The 25,113-nt window shown below is 43.3% G+C and overlaps 1 protein-coding gene across 1 annotated transcript in view; it reads left to right on the forward strand.

Moving 5' to 3' along the window:
* LOC309566934 (NXPE family member 1-like) overlaps nucleotides 1-15,196 on the forward strand; it is a gene marked incomplete at both ends in the record, with an annotated part of 56,624 nt that extends 41,428 nt beyond the window's left edge. Inside the window, 4 exons of the mRNA XM_082272262.1 lie at nucleotides 1,021-1,733; nucleotides 7,644-7,705; nucleotides 11,042-11,260; nucleotides 14,661-15,196. Coding sequence (XP_082128388.1) covers nucleotides 1,021-1,733; nucleotides 7,644-7,705; nucleotides 11,042-11,260; nucleotides 14,661-15,196 — 1,530 coding nt within the window. The remainder of the gene's footprint in view (nucleotides 1-1,020; nucleotides 1,734-7,643; nucleotides 7,706-11,041; nucleotides 11,261-14,660) is intronic.
* Between the last annotated feature and the right edge of the window lie 9,917 nt (nucleotides 15,197-25,113).

The following is a 25,113-nucleotide window of genomic DNA, read 5'->3' on the forward strand; positions in this document are numbered from 1 at the left end:
TTGCTAAATGTTGTACCTTCATTAAATGGAACGATAATGCTACACTTAGAGGTGCCTCTCTTCTCTTTGATACTCTGTAGCTCCTGCTGGATTTTGCTTCTAATCCAATTGTGGAAGGGGCTATTTGTGGATGGACATTTTATGATTACACAACCTATCACATTGCTATAATCTTTTTATATGGACTATAAACTGAAGGACTTATGAATAAATGGTTGTGGAACGAATCATCTGAGTTTCCATTATTTCTTATGGGGAAATTTGCTTTGATATAAGAGCGCTTTGGATTACAAGCATGTTTCCGGAACCAATTATGCTCGCAATCCAAGGTTTTACTGTATATAGTGCTCTTCATCACTGCATAGAATGTAAGTTATAACGCTGTTTTGTCTTTTTGAATCTGTTGTTCAGATTGATATGATGTAAAAATGATTGTGACATGCTGTTTATTGACTGATCTATTTTTGATCAATTATCTACAGACCACCACACAGGGTCTCCTCTCTCCCCCTGAAGAAGGAGTATCTGTTGTAAACTCCGAAACTAGTCGGGATTTGAGTCTTCACCCTGAACTGGTGTGGTCATTCTTTATTGCTCATGTGATGTATTCTATTCTACTTGCCTTTTATATTTTGTAACAATTTTCTTCAATAAAATTACAAATTTTTACAATTTTTGTGTATACGTGAGTGCCCAAAAAGTCCCACCAATAGGGGAATTTCCTTCTTTAGATTCAGATTGGGATGTGGCACCATTATTAGTACCCAACACAGGCAACCTTCTTTGAATTTTGCAACATAATACACACTTTTTCGGAGCTGGGTTCAGATTGGCATTGACTTCAGTTGAACTTGCAGCTCAGAAATTCAGACTTTCCAAGGTTCCACAATTTTTAAAATTTTTGGTGAAACCACAACTGATCAAGTTTTTTAGATGTTCGATATATTTACTGTTGTTGTAGTTATATTTTTAATATATTAGTTAATACTTGATGTATTTGTGTCTTTTCCATATTTTTAGCAACTGTCAAATGTTCAGTTTCTCCCACATGGGTCTCCTGCATTTGCTCAGCCTACAAAATCTACAACAACAAAGCTCCATGATTTAGAACAGCAAGTGATATGCAAATTGGACCATATAAACCGAACAATTCCAAATGTGTTCTTTAAAAACTTAACTGAAATAAGTAGTGGTACCAACAGTACAGCAACAATATTAAATTATAAACCCAAATACTGCCTTGGAGACACCTTAATTGTTCAAATTCAGATGTTTAATTATTTGGGGGAAAGGAAAACCTATGGAGGAGACTTTTTACGAGCAAAGATCTTTTCACCAAATCTAGGAGCTGCAGCTTCCGGGAGAATGGAGGACTTCAACAATGGAACATATAATGTCTATTTTACATTATTTTGGGAAGGACGGGTGCAAATGTCCATACTCCTAATGCATCCCAGTGAAGCAGTTTCTTCTTTATGGAGAGCAAGAAACCAGGGTTATAAAAATGTTAAATATATAGGTAAATTTCTTAATAGGAGCCAAGAGGTTCATACAGAATGTGGATTTCAGTTGGACTCGCAAGGAGAAACATGTGCTTATGGGGATGACAAATATGAAGAGTTCTTCTATTGTATGAAGCTTCCTGGTGTTCGTTGTGAGACTTTAATTTCAATGAGGAGTGAGAACACACCTCATGCGTACCTCACTGACAACGAGAAGATGCTTTTTACGAGGTAAGCATTATTTTTTCCATCAACATTTATTTATGCATTCCTCAAATGGAAGCCATTATTTTGTGTGGGGTTCCCCTCAAAATCCATACCTGACGCAAAGGGCCTGGTATGGAGCCTGGGGGGGACCCCACGCCAATTTTTTTTTTTTTCATTTTGGTGTGGAGTCCTCAAGATCCTCAGCGCAAGAAAAAGGGAGATTTGCAATGTGGGACTTTAACGATACTCAGAACATAATTTGTTTTAAGAGATAATCATCAAGTATTATAAAATATATCAACTTTATTTTCATACAGTTAAAATGAGATCACATTTGAGCAAGGCAAGTTCATGTAAACAAATTATTATATTAATACATGAATTTCCAACCGGTTTCGCCAAGATAGCTTCTTCAGGGAAATGAAGATATATATTACATGGTTTACTGAAGAGACAAAATACACATATAAATTGCATATACATGATACATTTAATGTTTTATTAAAATAGCCAAAATAAGTCAATGCAAAGGAATTTGAAGAGGTAGGAGGCCCATACCTGAAGCATGGAGTCTCCAACAAACTGTGAAGCGAGAAGTAAAATGATTTGCGGGCTCAATTCCACATGCTCAACATAATCAAGCAACAAATTGGCAACACCTAATGGGTCTCCCGCAGAGGGGGTGTTCAGCCCAATCGTGTGGACAGATAAAAGCTGCCAACAGGCACCTAAAAAATACACATAGGATAATAAGCATCTATATGTTATTGACAACCACTCTAGTGTCAATGTTGATTAAAGTGTTGTATATATGTCTATATAAATATATATATTAATGCCAGGGAAAAATGTAGTACTTACATATATAAAATAAGTAGTCTCATCTACCTAGCGCGCCATGAAAATCTCAACTGCTAAGGGCTTGTAAATTCGAAAGGACAAAGTCCAAACTCCAATGTCCAATATACCGATAAACCGAAAAAGGAGCAAAAATCAAAAAAGTGAATCAAAAAATGGACAGGTAGATATGTGGCTGGTACCTGAGACAAGCCACAAATTCCCAGGTGCAGAGCAGGTAATGGCCTATAAAGACAAATATAACAGCGTCTTTTAAGTCAGATATTCACATAACCCATAGTAATGCACATGATGCTTCATGTGAACCTCAAACAAAGGGAGTGTATGGAGACACTGAGGAAATGCTTACCCGGGCTTCAAATAAATACCCCCTCCACCCCGCCCATATACTTGCGTCAGAGCGGGGTGCGGACGTGAGCTTGAAACCCACACATGTGCACTGAGGTGTTTCCCCGACAACCGCTGCCATGGCCGATCCTAGGGTAACAGACGCCTGGGTGCAGAAATATTTATGGCGCCCCTGTGTGGGTGTGGTCATCTTACTAACCCCTCCCCTTTCCTAATGGGACCGACCTGGAGGGGGTCTCTCCAAGGAACACAGAGAGGGCCTCTGTTAGAGAGTCTGTTAGAAAGAGCCTCCACCAGGCCCCATTAGAGACTACAATGGGGTTGTATCATGGGACCTGGAGGGGGGGTCTCTCGAACAGAGGTCATCTTTGTGTGCATTTTAAAGTCTATGTTAGAAAGACCCCCCCACCAGGCCCCATTAGAGACTACAATGGAGTCTAATGGGACCTGGAGGGGGGGTCTCTCGAACAGAGGTCATCTTTGTGTGCATTTTAAAGTCTATGTTAGAAAGACCCCCCCACCAGGCCCCATTAGAGACTACAATGGAGTCTAATGGGACCTGAAGGGGGGTTTATCTTACAGAGGCCCTCTCTGTGCCTATTGGAGAGTCTCTGATAGAAAGAGTTCCCTCCATCCCCGATGAGAGACTACATTAGAGTGTCACTGAACAATAGAAAAATAAACAATATTATATTAATTAATAGCACTTTGATGCCCAGGCCCAAGACTAGAAGACTTCACTTACCTTAAATAATGGGTACTGGGGCTGGCTGCTGGTCCTGGGGCCTGGCTTCTGGGACTGGGTCCTGGCTTCTGGGGCTTTGCTGCTGGTCCAAAGGTCTGGCTGCTTTGGCTGGCCTGCTGGTCCTGATTCCTGGCTGCTGGTCCTAGTTTTTGGGGCTGGGCTGCTGGTCCTGTATTCCGGCTGCTGGCCCTGGGGTCTGGCTGCTGGTCCTGGGGTCTGGCTGCTGGGGCATTGGGGCTGGCTTCTGGTCCTGATTCTTGGCTGCTGGTCCTGGGGTCTGGCTGCTCATCCTGATTCTTGGCTGCTGGTCCTGGGGTCTGGCTGCTCGTCCTGATTCTTGGCTGCCTGTCCCGATTCCTGGCTCCTCTGTGGTGTGCCAGTCTTTGTGGTATGCTGGGCTGTGGTGCCAGTCTCTGTAATATGCTGGCTCTGTGGTGCTGGGCTCTGTGGTGCTGGCGATGCTGGGCTCTGTGGTATGCTGGGCTCTGTGGTATGTTGGGCTCTGTGGTGCTGAGCTCTGTAGGGCTGACTCTGTAGTGCTGGGCTTGGTGGTGCTGGTGCTTGGTGGTGCTGGTGCTTGGTGGTGCTTTGGTTGGTGGTGCTGGGCTCTGTGGTATGCTGGGCTCTGTGGTGCTGAGCTCTGTAGGGCTGACTTTGTAGTGCTGGTCTCTGTGGTACTGGGCTTGGTGATGCTGGGCTCTGTGGTATGCTGGGCTCTGTGGTATGCTGGGCTCTGTGGTGCTGAGCTCTGTAGGGCTGACTCTGTGGTGCTGGGCTCTTTGGTGCTGGTGTTTGGTGGTGCTGGGCTCGGTGGTGCTGGGCTCTGCTGGGCTCGGTGGTGCTGGGCTCTGCTGGGCTCGGTGGTGCTGGGCTCAGTGGTGCTGGGCTGTGCTGGGCTCGGTGGTGCTGGGCTCGGTGGTGCTGGGCTGTGCTGGGCTCGGTGGTGCTGGGCTCGGTGGTGTAAAGCTCTTGTGTGATATTTCAGCGGGGCTGTCACTGTGAGAACGGTGCCTCCATAGTCCCAGCTCACAGATGGAGTGATATCAAATGCACTCCGTCTGTGAGAGGAGGAGCTGTACAGAGAAAGCAGGCGGCTGCAGTAGAAAGCAAGGCCGCTGCTTCCTCTGTACGGCTCCTCCTCTCCAGGGCCGGTGCAAGGATTTTTGGCGCCCTAGGCAAAATAAAAATTAGCGCCCCCCCCCCCATATGCTCGTGAATGTGCGTCACAATGCGCATTATTAGTACACATACACTTCCATAATGGTAATGTGACATCACCATCATGTTTTGGAAGTGTATGTGTAGTGTACATTACATGGTCTGACTGTAACTTATCAAACCCAGTGATCACACTGTGATCAGCCCAGTGGTGTATTTTGGTTTTGTGCTGCCCTAGGCATGACTAAAATTGGGCGCCCCCCTAAGTAAATTTTCCCCTCTCCTTCCTTTTTAACGGATGTGACTCCCTCCAAAATTGAAGGACTACAAGTCCCAGCATTAATCCCTGAGATCTTACGAGAGGGGGGGGGGTGAGAGGAGGTGGGAGAGAGAGAGGGGGTGGGTGAGGGAGTAAGAGAGAGAGAGAGGGGGGATGAGAGAGAGAGAGGGGGGGATGAGAGAGAGAGAGAGGGGGATGAGAGAGAGAGAGAGGGTGGGTGGGTGAGAGAGAGAGGAGGGGGGATGAGAGTGTGAGAGTGGGTGAGTGAGAGAGAGAGGAGGGGGGGTGAGAGTGAGAGGGAGTGAGTGTGAGAGAAGGAGACAGAGAGAGGGGGGGGTGAGAGAGGCACCTCTAGCAACCAGTGGCCAATAGAGTCTCAGGTGGAGGGGGTGGCTTTTTTGCTGCCCCCTGCAAAGTGCTGCCCTAGGCCTGGGCCTTGTCGGCCTAGGCCAAAATACAGCACTGGATCAGCCCATACACAGGCAGGCACTTTAATTCAGCTGTCAGTGTGGGACTGAGATATGTCCCCTGGTAGAGTCTGCCTCCCTCCCAGGCTCTGCTAATCAGTGTCACAAACTTTATCTGTGGCTGACAGGGTGACTGTTGCAGTGGGGGAGGGGAGGATTCACACTCTGACATGCTTGGATTTCTCAGGCAGTGGGGGGAAGATAAAACACTGACAGCAGGCTGACAACTCACACACACAGAGGACACCCGAACTTTGCGATCACACAGTGACAGATACACAGCTCAGAGGATGTCATCAATTCCTGTCACTGATCGCTCTGGCACAACCACCAGCAACACTGATAGATCAGCAATGCCAGCATACACTAAAACTTCAGCAGACTATGGGATCATGATTTAATCACTGACATTGCACATGTGATGGCCGGGTCACACTCACACACATGCCATGAGACAGTTTCTTCCTCCACAGCTCCGCATGGGAAAAAGGGGCTGGACTGGAACTCTCCGGTGTCTCTGAGCAGCCCCCAGCCTGCTTGCAGTAACAGACTGAGAGGAAGATTGTAAGGAGAGGCAGCTGCTACACTACTCAGCAATCCGATCAGGGTTTAGACCTCCCATCTCACCTGATGATCTGTCATTGTCATGCCTTTTTAAACCCCCCCCCCCCACCGCCAGACACCCGGCATCTCCCTCTGTCTCTTCTTCCTCCCCCACTGCCGCCCCTCCCCTCAGCACTGCCACCCCTCCCCTCAGCTCAGCTCACCTCACAAGGATCATTTATGACGTTCCTCACTGCTCCTCTGTGAGGCGGGACTACAAAGGATAGTGGCACTGGCTCCGAGGCTGCAGTGAGAGACTTGCAGGAGAGGATAGTGCGCCCCCCATCATGCGGCGCCTGGGCGCACTGCACCCTAAGAACCCGCCCAGGATCGGCCCTGACCGCTGTGAGACCCGCCTTACAGACACAGTGTTCAGTCCGGGAGGGGAGAGACAGCTCACAAACTGCATCACATTGATGGGGATGGAACTCAAACTGTGGATTGGGCCAGGGGAAATCAGATGCGTCGATGCAGGCCAAACAAAAGAGGCGACATCCAATATCGATCCTAACCTAACAAGGAAGACAAGCTGCCAACCTTAAAGGGGGAAAGAAAATTAGAGCGCCTCGGGGCGTCCATACGGGGACCCCCTAAAAAAGGGTGATCCTCAGCGCAAGTCGCACCACAAGTCGGATCATCATGATCCGACTTGGATGTGACTTCCATTAAAGTCAATGGGCTTACAGCCATATCCAAGATGGCTCATAGGCAACCATTCATTTTGAATAGAGGCAGAAAAATGCTGCCTAAAGCTAACATGGCTAAACGTGCATTAACGCCAAAGGAAAAAGCTACTAAAAGCACGTTTTTACAGCTGATTTTTCCTGGCGTTGGTAGTGGCTCTGCAGCTCGTTTTTTCTATTGCCCGGTGTGTATGAGGCCTTAATATCACAAATTGCACAATTGGGCTTCAGTGCTACTGAGGAAAAGGTTAGTCAAAAATGCCAAATCACTTTTGGTGCACTTGACAAGGACAACTACTTCCTCTGAGGAAGTGGGCTGAGACTGCTGTTGTGTGTTGCAATTTCAGGCTAATATTATAGTTTTTTTTAATGTAAAATGGACACCTTGATATTAATGGCTTCAAAGTCAACCAGAATAAAAGAAGACTAGGTTAAACTTTTCTCAACTTACTTTTCCATACAATGTGGTGATTGCAATAGTTTTAATTTTCAAATAACATTTTCTAAATAAACCTGTTTATTTTGCCAGACATGCAATGTCCTTGTCACTTCCTATACACTGAACAGATATATCAAAACAATGGTATCCATTTTCCTAGACACTTTCTGTTAAATACAAAAGAACACCTCCCTATGTACTGGGGATTAGGAGTGGAGGAGGGGTTAGTAGTCCAAATCAGGAACGCAGCCTTATGACAACCAACCATGGCTCCTGAGAAGAGGTGTGTTATTAGCAGGGTCACGAGGGGAAAATTTCACATATAAAAATGTCTTATTTTTTTTAACCTAAAGGTCGAACATCGGTGTTGAAATTCCACAAGACATTAATCAAGTTGATGTAGTAAAGTGTAAAAGTAAGTTTTGATCTTAATTATCCCCCACTATTTTCCACTAAGAAACTTTCGAATGTGTGTCTAGTTCTTTTTGCTCGTAATGATAACTATTTATGATTTATATTAGGTGAACAACCAACTCTTGGCAACATTTTTTTTTTAATTAATTTTTAGGATGGAGTGAGAAATGAATGCAGCCTTCCTTAGGTTTTTATTATCGGCGAACATATGAAATAGCCCGAACCCTTACTTGAGAGGCTACACACATTTTTAGGTAGAGATTGGTCCAAAATGGAAAGTGGTTTTATTCAAATTAAGAAGCCAACACATTTTAAAGTTCTGCACCTTCTTCATCAGAGTTCTTTCAGCAATAGGAAAGTGGCAGTCAATGGTGTAGCTTTCATGGTGGCAAACTAGTTGGCCTGCTATTCAAAAAGCAGTACATAGTGTACTGGCATATTTTTTGTTGCTGAAAGAGCCCTAATAAATGTTCATCCTTAACCACCTCCCGCCTGCCGTATAAGGAAATGACAGCGGCGGGTGGTTCCATTGTTCTGGGATACCATTCCATTCCCAGTTCTTATGACGTCACTCTACTTACGCACCTACAGGGGTGCACAGTGCGCTGTGTCCCCGGGACACGGCACATTTCTTATCTCGGTAAAGAGCCAATGATGTGGCTCTTTACCCATCTGATCAGCTGTGTCCTATCACAGCTGATCACATGTAAAGCGGTTATTGGCTTCCCTCCCCTCACACTGACCGTGTGTGAGGTGAGGAGAGCCAATCAGTGGCATTTCCACACAGGGGAGACCTGCACAGATAATCAGTGCCCTGATTATCAGTGCAGCCCCAACAGTGCCCATTAGTGATGCCAGTTAGTGCCCATCAGTGATGCCAATCAGTGCTGCCTTTCAGTGCCCATCGGTGATGCCAATCTGTGCAGCCTACCAGTGCCCATAAGTGCCACTTATCAGTGCTGCATATCAATGCCCATCAGTGCTGCATAGTAGTGCGTCCTCATCAGTGCCACCTCATCAGTGCAGCCTATTAGTTGCAGCCTCATCAGTGAAGGTGAAAAATTATTTATTTACAAAATTTTCTAACAGAAACTGCATGGCCGGGCAATTGTCATTGAAAGTGCGACTGCGCTGAAAGCTGAAAATTGGCCTGGGCAGGAAGAGGGTAAAAGTGCCCAGTATTGAAGTGGTCAAAACTGGGTGATTTTATTTTTTTTTCAATTTTTACAAGCAAAAAGCTTCCTTTGACCCTTTATTTACAAGCAGCTTCCAATTCTTTGGACCCATTTGTATATTCCTAGTGAAACACAGACAACAATGAAATCCAACAGAGGTTGTATCTCTTTAGCAGTCAATCTGTAGCAAAAATAGAATTAATGGGCATCCAAGAGGCGCTGGGATTTTGATATGATTTTAAACAAGGTAGTGAGAGGGAAAAACATTTAAAGAGCCCACTGGCTTAGGTTAGGCTGCTTAAAACAGGCAAGGCTACCCTACTGTAGGTACTCCAGCAGGTTACCAGGAAAAGACATGTATATTTGTTTAGCACTACCCCTTTGGGAGTTGATGTAGTTAAAGATTCCCCACTTTTGCAAAGCCAGGCACACCGACACTTCACAGGCACTCAGAGTCAAAGAACAGTCCCGAGCTTTGTTTTTGTTGTTTATTAGGGGCTTAACAACTTGGATAGGGATGGGAGATTATACGATGCCCACCTGACCTGAACAAAATCTTCAGGGACAGTTGTCAGTTCAGTAGCAGCCCCTTACAGGCAGGAACTCAAAGTCCCCTAAAAGTAGAACAGTTGGAGTGAAACAGCTTCCCTTGGGGCCACTGATCCCAGCACCACTTTGTCAGGCAATGCCAGTCGACCTGGCTGCATCTGCCTCTTTCACCAGCCCTCCTGGCTGCCTCTCTGCACCAGTCTGCCCAAATGACTCTTCCTCAACCCACCCGGCTAAATCTCAGGAGATCTCCCAGGGAAAGAATAGAAGATTAAAGCATACTGCTGTCTTCAAGGGAGACTGGCTACATGTGGCAGTCTCCCCCATTTGTTAGTCCCCACAGTTATCCACTACCCACTCCACTCTGTCCGCTCTTGCCTCCAGGAAAGCCTCCTCCCTTTGTGTTTTTGGCAGGATCCTTTCCAGCACCCGAGTCCAGGCCCAAGGCAGGACACCCCCCCCCCCCCCCCAGACTAGGGGGTTTGCCCTAGAGGCCACGACATCCTCATCAACACTGAATCTCCGTCTTTCACCGACTACCCCTGCTAGCATGGCCTATGTCTATTAATGGAGTAATTTCAGCCCCTTTCCAGCCCACCGCTGAGGATTGGCTGAGGCAACATACATATTCAAGGCAGCTCCTCCTTACCCCCACCCTCTAGTTCTAAAATATTCTCCAATCTTCCAGACTAGGGGGGAGGTACGAGAGAGAGCTGCCAAGATGAGTCCTTCAGCACTGGCCTCTGATAACCCTGACCCAGTTCCATGACTGGCCAGCAATATGCTTTTCTCCTATGCTCACTTCTAGCACACACTAGAGGGTGCTACATATGGAAGTAGTGCCAGACCAAAAGATAAAAGTGTTCAAATTAATTTATTAAATGGCTTAGTTGGACTACTGATGCAAATACCATTGGCCAGGAATCCTAATCTGGCAATCAGCTTCCCTGCACACATTCAAACAGGAAAGCCTTACTTTGAGTCCACTCAAGCTTTTCATTTTTAACTGAAGCCCTGATGAAGACAGCCAAAATGCGTTGGCTGTCTTTTAACACAATATCAATAAATTATTTTGGACTGGCACTCCTCGTGCACAAAAATACAAATAAGGCCAGCTTCAGTTGCTCTCACTGCTTTACCACACTTCACAGTAAGTGCCGGTTCACATTTCTGCGATGCGGGAACGCTGCGAATATACAGCGTTTTCCTGCATCGCATCCGCACCCCTGGCAGTTCACACTGCCATATGCAATACGCTGGGGGGTGTCAATTAAAGCGATCCGATTCTGCTGCGGATCAAAAAAAGGTTCCTGTGTGTGTTTAGTGCGATTGCGGTGCGAATTCAGCCATACAAACTGTATGGCTGAATTTGCACCGCACAGAGATCGCATGTAATTTCAGGAGCAGTGCGCTCCGAATTACATGCGATCTCTGTGATCGCAGAAATGTGAACCGGCCCTAAAGTATGCCAAAGTTATTTAAAAATTGTTAAAATGTAACCATACCCTAATTGAAAACATACCATAGTGAGGTTTTTTTTTTGTTTTGTTTTTTTGCATTTTACATTTTTTTTTTTTTGTTTAGTTTTTTTGCATTTTACATTTGTTTTGCAGATATGTCAATAGAAGTTAAACCAAAATGCCAAACTGGTATGTCTCTTCCATTCCCAAGTGGGTATTTTTTGGGTAACATTTGGTATCCTCTTCACTGTGATGTGTCTTCATATGAACCCTTGGCTAATATCACCACTTGCCTCACTGGTAAAATCATATATCTGATGGGAGATTCAACACTTCGTCAGTGGATAGAATACTTCCCAGAACATCTACAATGTGAGTATCGAAATAGTTCAATTTCAATGAGTAAACTATGCTGCACTGAGATGAACTGTACTGAAGTATTATGTATTTGTTCAGTTGGGAGAAAGCTACAGGAAGGGTAACACTCGGTGGAGGTGAGACCAAATCGGGCACACCAATAGGAAATTCGTAGGAATGCTGCTTTTGGAGTGGCTGATCAGACTGAATGCACTGGTTTTCCTCCCTATCCAAAAAATTCACCTTCCTTTTCTCAAACATATAACACCTGTTCTAGATGTCATGGTATCGTGATGGTTGGATTATGTATTTAGAACAGAGTGGTTCCATAAACTTCCACAACTTTCATCTTGTTCTTTGACAATTAACATGTGCTGTCACCATTACACACTAGTAGCAATACAAAACTGTTGCATTATAAGAAGACATCGGATCCATATACCTGTTTCATTCATGTTGTATGTTATATTTTGCTGCACTTGTGTAACTGCTGGAGAAACAGATTAGGGATAGACCGATATGGTTTTTCCAGGGCCGATACCGATACCGATATTTTGGTCACCATCGGTATCGGCCGATATTCTGCACATTCAATCACACATCCAATTAAGAGTGACCAGTGCCCCCAACAATGCAGAGTGACCAGTGCTCCCATCCAATGCAGAGTGAACAGTGCCCCCATCCAATGCAGAGTGACCAGTGCCCCCATCCATTACAGAGTGACCAGTGCCCCCATCCAATACAGAGTGACCAGTGCCCCCATCCAATGCAAAGTTACCAGTGCCCCCATCCAATGCAAAGTTACCAGTGCCCCATCCAATGCAGAGTGTCCAGTGCCCCCATCCAATGCAGAGTGACCAGTGCCCCATCCAATGCAGAGTGACCAGTGCCCCCATCCAATGCAGAGTGACCAGTGCCCCCAACAATGCAGAGTGACCAGTGCCCCCATCCAATGCAGAGGGACCAGTGCTCCATCCAATGCAGAGAGACCAGTGCCCCCATCCAATGAAGAGTGACCAGTGCCCCCATCCAATGAAGAGTGACCAGTGCCCCCATCCAATGAAGAGTGACCAGTGCCCCCATCCAATGAAGAGTGACCAGTGCCCCCATCCAATGCAGAGTGACCAGTGCCCCCAGCCAATGAAGAGTGACCAGTGCCCCCAGCCAATGAAGAGTGACCAGTGCCCCCATCCAATGAAGAGTGACCAGTGCATGAGGATTAGAGCGCCGCCTGATTACACAAAGAGCAGGGTTTTTCTGCTTACCCGGCTCGGGCGCTGTCTAATACGAAGTCCCGCCTCTTGGACCGAATCCTATGATAGAAGTCACCAGTGTGCTGTCTATCATAGGTAGGAGCCAGTCCAGGCGGCGGGACTTCGTATGCAGAAGAACCCTGCTCTTTATGTAATCAGGCGGCGCTCTAAGCCCCATCCCCCCCTTCCCCTCCAGGGTCAGGCCTACCCTAAGAAAATATCGGTCATATTTGGCCAAGTTTGTGGCCGATACCGATATTTTCAAAAAAGTGAATATCGGCCAATCCCTAAAACAGATTACAAATTGCTAGAAGCAAGCTGTCTTTCCACACTGTAGAGAGCAAATATCTATAAACTTGAACTGAAAACAAGAAAGGCATCAGGAATACTTCTACGTAACGTGTGCAACCTACTTTCCATAGTTGGCTGAAATTATGAGCAATGGAGAGCTGTAAAGGGTTTAGCTAATTCTATACAGGGGCTCCCTTTTTCCAACAGACTCTAATCTCGTGTTTCAAAGATTTCTGAGTAAATAAGTATCAAAGCTATGGGATAAAACAGGCATGAGGAACAGATGCTTTGTTTGTTGTCTCTAGTTCTGGTGTGCAGTTACAGTGCAGACAGCAGACAAATTGAATGTAAACAATGCAGAATTTGCATAGGCTTGAGATTTCAGCTCTCAAAATGCAAGGAATGGAAAGGCAGTGGTAACCCTTTATTTGATGTTTATGTTCAAAGTTACTATACACTCACTTTATTTGGTATACCTTGTTAGTATTGGATTGGACCCTCTTTTGCCTTCAGGACCGCCTTAAAGTGATACAAAATTCTCATTTTTTTTTTTCATTTAAAAATAGCAAACATGTTACACTTACCTGCTGTGTGTAGTGGTTTTGCACAGAGCAGCCCAGAACCTCATCTTCTGTGATCCTGGCCCCTCCCTCCTGAGTGCCCCCACAGCAAGCAGCTTGCTATTGGGGCACCCGAGCTGCTGCTCTGTCTGTCTATTCAGACACGGAGCCACGGCTTGGCTCAGCCCCTCTCTCTCCTCATTGGCTCACTGACTTTGGTTGACAGCAGTGGGACCCAATAGCGCCACACTGTTGTCTCAGCCAATGTGGAGGGAATGTCCTGGGCAGCCGAGCCTCTTGTACAACATTGCTGGATCGAGATGGGGCTCAAGTATTAGGGGAGGGATCCAGGCTTTCTTGTGGTTTATGACAAATTCTGATCCTACCATCTGAATGTCGCAGCTGAAATCGAGACTTATCAACGTATTTTCCAATCTTCTATTGTCCAATTTTGATGAGCCTGTGTGAATTGTAGCCTCAGTTTCCCGTTCTTAGCTGAGAGGAGTGGCACCTGATGTGGTCTTCTGCTGCTGTAGCCCATCTGCTTCAATGTTCCATGTGTTGTGCATTCAGAGATGGTATTCTGCATATCTTGGTTGCAACGAGTGTTTGAGTTACTGTTGCCTTCCTATCATCTCAAACCAGTCTGCCCATTCTCCTCTGACCTCTGACATCAACATTTTTTCATGGCATCATGGCATTTTTGTCCACACGACTGTTGCTCACTGGATATTTTCTCTGTTTCAGACCATTCTCTGTAAAACCCCAGAGATGGTTGTGCGTGACAATCCCAGTAGATCAGCAGTTTTTCAAATACTCAGACCAGACCGTCTGGCACCAACAACCATACCACATTCAAGGTCACTTAAATCCCCTTTCTTCCCCATTCTGATGCTCAGTTTGAACTTCAGCAAATCTTCTTCACCACATCTAGATGCCTAAATGCATTGAGTTGCTGCCATGTGATTGGCTGATTAGCAATTTGTGTTACCAAGCAATTGAACAGGTGTACCTAATAAAGTGCCCGGTTAGTGTATATCCCTGAATATATTAACAGAGCTCATATGTTTTAAAATAAGTTATCCTAAAACTTATATCTGATCCGTGTTGCATATTAAAAAGTCAGGCTTCAAACAATCAGGTTACTAGTAAAATCCAAAACACATTTAAAGACTTTGGAAGAAAGTCATAAGTAAGCTAAAGGGTGTTTTATATACGTATTTTCCTAGACTTTTTTCGTACCTTTTATGTATGTGTATTTATATCTATATCAAACATTGTAATAACAATAAATTGGTTTTGTTTTTAAAGATCTAAAATTCTTTGACCTCCATGGAAATGGCTGGCACAAGACCTACTTGGCCATAGACCAAACCAACAACATCTACATACAGTGGAAAAAACATGGGCACCCTTTTGTAACTCTGAGCTTCTTCAATATCAGGGACTATGCTGATGTCCCTCACCAAATTGACCAAATTGGTGGAAACTCGGACACGGTTATTGTCATCACGCTGGGACAACATTTTCGAGCTTTTCCTATTTCTCTGTTCATCAGAAGACTCCTAAATGTTCGTAAGGCCATAGAGAACATGTTTTTACGAAGCCCAAATACAAAGGTGATCATCAAATCTGAGAACACCAGAGAGATTAATTTGGACGTGGAACGTTTTAGTGACTTTCATGGGTATATTCAATATCTCTTAGTGAAGGATATCTTCAATGGTCTTAATGTTGGAATGATTGATGTTTGGGACATGACTGTAGCATTTCAATCATTTAATGTTCATCCACCAGAGATTGTTCTTAAGAATCAGATCAACATGTTTTTGTCTTATCTTTGTTAACCTCCTTAGCGGTATTCCTGAGTGTGACTCGGGGTGGAATTTTAGTGCCATTAGCGGTAACCCCGAGCCACACTCGGGGTACCGCCAGGGAGCATCGCTGGATCCTGGTAGAGGTTACTTACCTTGTCCCCGGTATCCCGCGATATGTCCCTGCAGCATACGGCGGCCGGATCTTCCGCCCGATGCTGTGAGCCCCGGCTTCCGTCTCCTGCGACGTGACACTCGCAGGGGGGTGGAACCGGCGGCAAATTTGATAAGTAAAACACACAAACACACTTATATATTGTAATCCTATTGGATTACATTACAAAATAAAATAAATTTACATTAGTTTGCCCCCCCCCCCAGTGCCCTTTCTTGCAGTTTTACTGTGCTTTATATACAGTATATATATATATATATATATATATATATATATACACGTATATCTATATATATGTATACACACACACATACTGTGTATATATATATATATATATATATAGTTACATAGTTAGTGAGGTTGAAAAAAGACATCAGTCCATCCAGTTCAACCTATGATGTGTGTGTGTGTTTGCTTTTAACCGTACATTGTATACCCCTGTATGTTGTTGTCTCTAAGGTGCCCATCTACTAGTTTTTTAAAACTATCAATGCTTCCTGCTGATACGACTGCTTGTGGAAGAGAATTCCACATCCTTACCGCTCTTACAGTGAAGAACCCCTTACGCACTTTAAGGTTAAACCGCCTTTCCTCTAGTTTTAGTGAGTGGCCACGTGTCTTATTGTATTCCCTTTCTCTGAATAGTTTGTTCCTTATGCTAGGGTCGCCAGTACAGTATTTGTACATTGATAACATATCCCCCCTCAATCGTCTCTTCTCCAGAGAGAAAAGGTTCAGTGCTTGTAGCCTATCCTCATAGCTGATGTCCTCCATTCCCCTAATTATTTTTGTTGCCCTTCTCTGGACTTTCTCCAGTTCCAGCACATCCTTCCTGAGGACCGGTGCCCAGAACTGGACAGCATACTCCAGATGTGGCCGGACCAGAGTCTTGTAGAGCGGGAGAATAATCTCTTTATTTCTGGAGTGAATCCCCTTTTTTATACATCCCAGTATTCTGTTGGCTTTGCTTGCAGCGGCTTGGCATTGCATGCCACTGCCAAGCCTGTTGTCTACCAGTACCCCCAGGTCCTTTTCCATCCTAGACTCACCCAGAGGTTCCCCCCCTAGTGAGTAGCTTGCTTTCTGGTTTCTGGCCCCCAAGTGCATTACTTTACATTTTTCAACATTGAACCTCATCTGCCATGTAGTTGCCCACCCCGTTATTTTGTTCAGGTCCTCTTGCAAGGTTTCCACATCCTGCATAGAAGATATTGGCATATATATATATGTGTTTATGTATATGTGTATAAATTTATTTATAGTTATCTGTTATATTATAATTTATGATTTTGTGTTTCAAACTTTATCATACCCAAAATGTTATAAAGAAGAACGCACAGTAAAAAAAAAAATCATATGTAAATAGTTGGTTTGGGCTGCTCATCCTTAAGAATTACATGCAAAATAATTGTATAGCTTTAAGCAACTAAAATCGGAAACAACCTTACCACCAGGGAGGTTAATGTAATACTCTGAACTCCATGATTGAAAGTTTCTGAGAGAAGAATGTATTGACTACACCATACAGTCAGATTCTACACATTTTTGACTTGCATTAACAGAAACTAAAGATTTTTAATAAGGGATTTTTTTAAAATATATTTTAGCGTCTTAATGTTATAGACCAGGGGTGTCAAACTCAATTTTATTGTGCACCGCATCAGCATTAGGGTTGTCCTCAAAGGGCCAGTTGTATCTGTAAGATGATGCATTTACTTAGATGCATATACTAAAGGCCTGTACACACGCACCGATTGTCGGCCGTAAATGTTTGGCCAACGTCCGATCGGCCGATTGTCGGCTTGTTAGTATGATGCTTCCGACAACCGACTGCGACTTTTCGGCCAAACAAAATCTGGTGTGCAGGCTATAAAATTTTTGTTGGCCGTCACCAGAACGGCCGATTGTTCCTCAGTCAGTACAAATTTCGGCCGACAAAAGCCAGATGAGCAAGACTGGGCATGCTCAGAGAGGAAAAAACACACAGAAAGTTAATCATCACATGACATCACTTCTGCAGTTGATTTTTGTTGGCCGACAAAATTCGTGTGCAGTCTAGAGCACATTTCAACCAACAAAACAACACTGGACAAAAGACGGCCGATCATTCGGCCGACAATCGGTGCGTGTGTATGGGGCTTTAGGAATACGCAGTGTACAGAGTGTAGAGTTCACGACTATGCTACATACAGATTGCAGAGTTCAGGGGTGCGCTTTGTACAGACTGCAGAGTTGAGGAGTGTATGACATGCAAAGTGCAGGGTTTTTTGGGTGCACTATTTACAGAGTGCACGGATAAGAAGTATGTGGTGAGCTCATTTGCCTGGCTCTAGTACCTCCTGGCAGTGTAGGTGGCTCCACATCTCTCTCTCTCACTTGCAGGGAGATCATTGGTGGGCACTGTTGGGCCCCACGGTGAGTGCATAACGGGTAGGTGGGGATCTGCAAGAGCCATTCCAGCTAAAAAAATAAAAAATAGCCCTGTGTGTGAGGGCCACATGAAATGGCCTGGTGGGCTGGATTCGACCCACGGGCCTTGTGTTTGACAACTGTGTTGTAGACAGATCCTGGTCTCTGTGATCAGGAGGTCAAAGGACAGGCTCACGATCATGTGACTACTATGACTACTATGGTCACGTGATTGGGAAGTCTGCCCCTCTCCCTTGTGGCATTAAAACTCAGATAAAAGGCTGTTGGAGAGGTCAGGATGGGGTTAAGCTCAAAGTTTTCTCTGACTTCATGTACTGATCCAAATCAGCATTTTAAATGGTAAGTTTTCTTTTATACCCTTGGAGATAGATACATTTTCCAAAAGGACAACCCAAAGGTGGTTCAGTTGATTAAGCTGTTTGATACAAAGCAATTGTTAACCACTTAAAGTGGAACTACACTTCTGAGCAGCACAAACGAAAAATGCTATTTAATTCATTTTTATATGCAAAGCAATCCCCCTCATCCATTCATGTTTCCATGCTTTATTTTGGGAAATCACTTTGAAAAACACCCCCTAGCATTTTAAGTAAGGGCAGATGATTCCTGAAGAATTTACTTTCTGGAATCCACCTGCCCTTAGCTCAGGCATGCGATCAGGAGAGGGTGTGCTTAGCTGAGAAAGCCCCTCCTCCCCTCCTGAAGACAGGAAAAAACTCACCCAAGCTCTACTGCTATATAATGCAGGTATGTGTGTGGGAGGAACCAATGACGTACGGCGTTCTTGCAGTCCAACAACCATACTATGTTGGGAACAGGACCCTGTTCATTCCTTATTTACCTGTACCGTAAGTGTTTTTTGACTTGTTAATAAAGTGGAAATTGATAGATTACACTATGAGGAATCTTCCATTTATTCCTGCATGATGTCATCCGCTTGAGATATTTAGGAGAGATTTACCCTTGAGGCAAGTCGTTGGGATTTGATACTGCCGAGACCTAATGAACCATCTGTTGATCTGCCTACATAAACCTTTGTAATAGGGGGGTCTATACCATTTGGTAAGAGGCTGTGAAATTGGGTGTTGGTGGTGGTCTCCATAATATACGATCTAAAGAACCTCTTTTTTTCTGGATGAGGAGTTTTGAGAGACTGGATAGCGCTGCACTTTCACTTTATTTATGTGTGCAGATTAGTCGGTGCTCTGGCTAATTCAATTCTCAATAGATCCATAATAAGTACAAGCCGACAACTCAACAGCTTCTTTATTGGAAAACTTTTATTTAAGCATCATAGCAGTAACATAATGCAAAATGCTGATGCTTTTTCGGCCTAAGCCTTCCTCATAGCAGAAGTACAAAACATTAAAAATAGGTATATATAGAAATACAATGGTCCTGAAATGAGGAGGGCTGTGTGAGCTTAATTAAAAAAATCTATCACATTAATTAGTTACAACTGGAGATTATCAAAACCAGGGTCAGAAGATCCCATAGAACCAAGGGTTAAACAGGAAATACAGAACATCACCATTTATGTCCTACTGATGCAACCGTAGAATATCTTCATTTCAAACATAATACCAGATAAACAATTCATTTCAAACATAATACCAGATAAACAATTCATTTCAAACATAATACCAGATAAACAATTCATTTCAAACATAATACCAGATAAACAATTCATTTCAAAGAATTATTTCAAAAACAGATTATCCATCCTGCTGTAGCACCCTCCTAGGTAGGTGCTAGGTAAATGCATCTATTGCTCCTTCTGCTTATCACGGGAGCCTGATCTGTTAGGGGGCCTGTTGCATGTCTCCAGGTGTGATTCACTGGGTTTGAGGGAGTGTCCCCACTGTATCCATTGAAGGAGCTTGTTGGACAGTGGAGGAAACCCAGCCAGTGACATATTGGCTTTTGTAGGAGTCCCAGTGGGAGGGCATTCTTGCAATGCCTCCTGGGATTGCTCATAAAAGCCGGGGGGACATGTAAAAGGGCATCTTTGGCGGGAAGCAGAGTCCCAGGAGGAGGCAGATGGCTATCTCTCCTCCTGCTGCTGTGAATGAGGAAGGTGGTCTTAGGCAGTCGGCCTGGTGAACCAGGTGTGGAGCTGAGCTGCAGAGGATCCAGTGTAGCTGACGGTGGAGCTTCTGGCAGAGTCTTCCGGGAAAAATAGTGTCCGTGAGTACTGAGGGACTTGCCAAAGGGTTGGCCCAGGAAGGGGGACCACTCCAATGAAGTCAGGGGATCAATGAGCTAGCTCACAAAGAGGGAGATACAGTAAAGGGGGTGCCGTGTAGAACCCTAAAGAAGAGGGATAAAGGGGGTGCCTAGTTGGGCCCTGAAGAGCGATTCACAGAGCAATACAAGTGCATTAAATTCTTCTTCACTGCTAGTGACAAGGTGAAGCAGCGGCCTTGCCGCACTCAGTTATGTCTAGACATCCCAGCAAATTGTGCATAGTTCATTCAAGTTGGGGTATCCCACTCATTCCCTTCTCCTATCCAAGTTCTCAAATAAAACTACAAAACCCCTGTTTGCTGACTGAGCCAAGCACTTTGAAAATGCTAAACTGTGATGTTGTTGCTATGGGTAACCCAGGGGAACCTGTAACTAGCAGCTCCCAAAGGAGTAGTGCTACACTGTTATTCCTAACAAAAGGCATCCTGGTATTTATTCTGTGTATCCACCACAGCCTCCCGTTGGAGCAGGATGTAATGTGTATTCCCCTCCCCCCTCTTGTGGGTTTCCTAATCTGTTCCAGACCAAAAAAAAGAAAAAAGGTTTCAAGATTACCTACATCCACTGTCCTAAAATGTTTAGATATAGTATCTTACAAAAGTGAGTACACCCCTCACATTTTTGTAAATATTTTATTCTATATTTTCATGTGACAACTCTGAAGAAATGACACTTGGCTACAATGTAAAGTAGTTAGTGTACAGCTTGTATAACAGTGTAAATTTGCTGTCCCCTCAAAATAACTCAACACACAGCCATTAATGTCTAAACCGCTGGCAACAAAAGTGAGTACACCCCTAAGTGAAAATGTCCAAATTGGGCCCAATTAGCCATTTTTCCTCCCCGGTGTCATGTGACTTAGTTAGTTTTACAAGAACTCAGGTGTGAATGGGGAGCAGGTGTGTTAAATTTGGTGTTATCGCTCTCACTCTCTCATACTGGTGACTGGAAGTTCAACATGGCACCTCATGGCAAAGAACTCTCTGAGGATCTGAAAAAAAACAAAAAAGAATTGTTGCTCTACATAAAGATGGCCTAGGAGGTGGTTCATGAACCTGGGTGGTTCATCCTTGCCACGGCCCCAGATCAGACGTCTGCCCTGGCGCGTTCATTTCATCCCCCCAGATGCTGGGTATATTTTTAAAGCCGACATGTGTAAGTGATGAGGCATTCATTATTTTTATTTATTTATTTTTTGGGGATTTTCTGCATTTCTATACACACCTACATATTATACATTTACAGGTAATTCTTTGGCTTGAAGCGCTTGATGAGTAGGCAGGGTTCCACGAAACGCGTAGAGCTACTTAGACACACAGATGCAACATTTAGCAACAACCATGTACTTTTTTACTGAATATATCTTACTGTTATAACAAAGTTTTTACTATATGCATGTTTTTGTGTCAGCCTGTTCTGTATACATGTCTGCATCATATTTAGTACAATAAATTATTAAGTTTATAATCTAATTTTGTATATTTTAGTTCGTAACCTGCCTCATTTAAAGTCCCACGACCTCTGTTTTCTGTTTGCGTTACCTATAGTGGTCTGCATGCAAATGCAGGCTCCCTAGGTAATCCCACTCCTCCAGACTGACACTTGCCCATGTTGCATTTCAATATTTGCATTACACAAAAGCCAGCCCACTGCTTGCATCAGGGCTGAGAGCTCTTGAAAGGAGTACTGAGGCAGGGTGCTATGATGTCTTCAGGGAGCTATGTATAGTTCCCATCAGCCATAGTCTCCCTGTACTCAATAGAGAAGCACAGAGGCCCAGTGATTGCATCTAAAATTTAAAAGGTGAACTTATGCGCTAAAATAGAGTAAACAACGTTCCTAAGGACAACAAGCAGCAGAATCCGGGCAGACGTGGAACACCACAAGAATAAGCAGCCAATTCAATAGTGTCACCACATATTTCAACAATTAAGAACAAATAAATTAATCGGCGCTCAACTCTTTCAGTGCGATGAACCACTCATAATATGTAAAACCAGCACAAAAAGGGTCAGTATAAATGATAAAATGCTTCTGCATAGAGGTGGGACAATCCAAGATCAATAAATCTTCTCTGTATATGTATAAAGGTAAAATTTAAAATAATTGGTGATGTCTAAAAAACGCAGGATATTAAGGAGGGAAAAAAGCTCTGGGAATAGATCACTGTAAAAATAGATCTGGGTGTAAAAATTCTCAACGTGATGGGTCACAAAAAATCAGTGACAAAAAGATTAATGAATGAATAAAGGTGACAAGTGATAAATAAATTTCCTATCATAAAATATAAAATAAGTAAATATATCAATATTCCTCGTATCAATCTTCAATATCAATATTTCTCATACCAATCTTCAATTCAATCTTAAATATGTAAAGTGATGACATCCACGTAGTAAAAATTCAACAATGGTGATTAATTGTATAAAATACACACGACACATATATTTGTGAATGAAAAAAATCTATGAATAAAGAAAGTGCTAAAGTGCTATAAAAGGTGCATCAAAGTCCATTCAATTCTTGAAAAAATATCTTGACAGTGGTTAAGGTGCTGAGTGCTCAAAGGAATCAAATAACACATATAGGTGAATAGACGAGTGAGATCCAACTTCCAATCACAGCAGGGTGCATGTGCAGGTGAGCTAGCAATCCAAAGCTAAGTGAAATGGCCACTCACCTCCATATCACTCAAAAAGAGCATTTTAGGGTTGTAATCTCAGCTCCTCTCAGATATCACAATCCTCTCCAATCAGATTTGCCTCCAATATATAATGGATTTACATTCAGGAAGGAGCATATACTGTATTCAGCCTAAGGATATGCCGATCTCCTTATTCCTCCAACGATCGATCTAATATTTGCTCAGACAAAAGGAAGCTCTCATCGTGCAGTATATTAGGGTAAAGTTTATTTAGCAAAAGTACAGGTCACTTACTAGATTGCAGAAAATTCAAATGCAGAGTACAGTCAAACAACAGCCGCCGATGCGGTCCGCTCCGATGCTTCCGGTCTCGGCCGAAGACCGGAAGTGACGTCAATACGGCTTGTCTCTGACGCGTTGCGCTACAAACTCACGTAGCTTTCTCAAAGGGGTAAGCCGTAACATGATCGTCTCCAGAGTTATATCAGGAACGGTTGCCAAGGGAACCAAGTAGGACGCCGCCTGTGTTTAACCCATCTCTTGTTACTTCCGGTCTATTGAATTGTACTGTTTTATGAATTTGGCGGGGCTTCTTTTAATCAGTAATAACCATCATTTATACAAGACATATCAAGCGTATGGTCATCAGATGAAAGACTATTCTACTTAGCAATATCAAAATAACTTAGAAATAAAAACAATTTTCACTCGGAATTGGGTTAAAGACACGACTGTGTGCTAAATCCTGACTCTTGCAATTAAAAACATACACATTAACATTAAGAGAATCTCAATCCTTCAGATGGACATTCTCTCACATATCAATATAAAAATGCCTAAATGCCCGTGGTAAAGGCTGAACATATCATTAAAAACAAGGAGGAGCTCTAATAGACACAATTCAAAAAAAGCACAAAAATATATACATAAATAATTAAGGTGCAATTTGATTAAATAAAATACATCGAGTGGCGACTCAAGTACTTTGTACAGGCTAAAAATAATTTGGAACTAAGAGCCTTAAAAAGGGATGATAAAAATTGAGGAGAGAGGGGGATAGGTCTAACATCAGTTAATAAGTACCCAGCAATGTAATTGGGACAGCAAAGGGAAATGGAGAGTGGGTGCACTAGGGACATAGGCTCTCTCGAAAAAAATCTAATAGAGAAGGAACCTAGTCGATGTGTGAGATTCCAAAAATCATTCCATCACATAAGTAGAAAGAGATTGCTATCTCCACCTAGGGGTGATAGCGTAACCAGTTAAAATCTGTGTACTTAAAAACCGCTAAAAGCACGTATCAATAAAAACTGCGGGACTGCTATCTGTGGCAACATAGCAGAAAGTGAGGAAAATGTAAAAAACAATAAAGACAGCTAATAATCAGAAATAAAACAATTCAGGTCGAACTCAATGTTCAAACCTGCCGGCGTGAGTGTCTGGAGTTCAAATATCCATCTGGATTCGGCCTGACTCAAAGTTTTGACTTTGTTACTACCTCTCCAATGAGGTTTGTATTTTTCAATACCTACAAATTGGAGGGATGAAGGGTCCTTATGGGGTACCTCGGCATAGTGCTTAGACACACTATGCTTCGGATATCCCTTGGATATTTTGAACATGTTCACGTAATCATTTCCAATGTGGTCTTTTAGTTCGTCCCACATATTGAATGTGGCACGGACATTCTAAAACATAGACCACTCCCTCCGTTTTACATGTTATGAACTCATTTGATTTGTAGTTTTTGCCAGTTCTTGTAGAATACAACACCTCTTTCTTCTTTTTGCTAAAATTAGTCCTTTTGCATGAATAACACTGTTTGCAAGGATAAAAGCCCTTCAGTTGGAAATAGCTGACTTCATTCTTCTTGGAGGGATCGATAATATTTTTAGCAATCATGTTTCGCAAAATTGGAGCTCTTCTATAAGTAAAATTAGGGTGTACAGGTAAAAATTCAGCTAATGTCTTGTCTGCTAAAAGGATTCTCCGATATTTTTTATAATTGCTTCTACTTTTTTATGTTGAACATTAAAATTCAGAATAAGAGAGGAATTAGAGTAGGCAGAGTCATGTTTTTTTGTCTTTTCTTTCAGTAGTAGATCTCTATTCATTTTACCTACTTCTTCAATTTTTTTTATCAATAAAAATATTTTCATATCCTTTTTCTAAAAACCGGCTTTTTAAAATTCTAGCTTGTTCTTGATAATCGGATGCGTCTGTACAGTTTCGCCTGATCCTAATCAGTTGGCCCTTTGGGATGTTGATCAGCCATGGTTTGTGGTGACAACTATTCACCGGCAGGTAGCTATTCCTGTCAACTGGCTTAAAATACGTCTTCGTCTTTAAATGGTCATCTTCTCTCCAAATTTCTAGGTCTTAATAACATTCTTTATTTCAGACAAAGTGATTGTATCACTTTGTCTGAAATAAAGAATGTTAATAACCTAGATG

The sequence above is a fragment of the Pelophylax lessonae genome, assembly GCF_965119305.1.
Source record: "Pelophylax lessonae genome assembly, chromosome: 11".
NCBI lineage: Eukaryota > Metazoa > Chordata > Amphibia > Anura > Ranidae > Pelophylax > Pelophylax lessonae.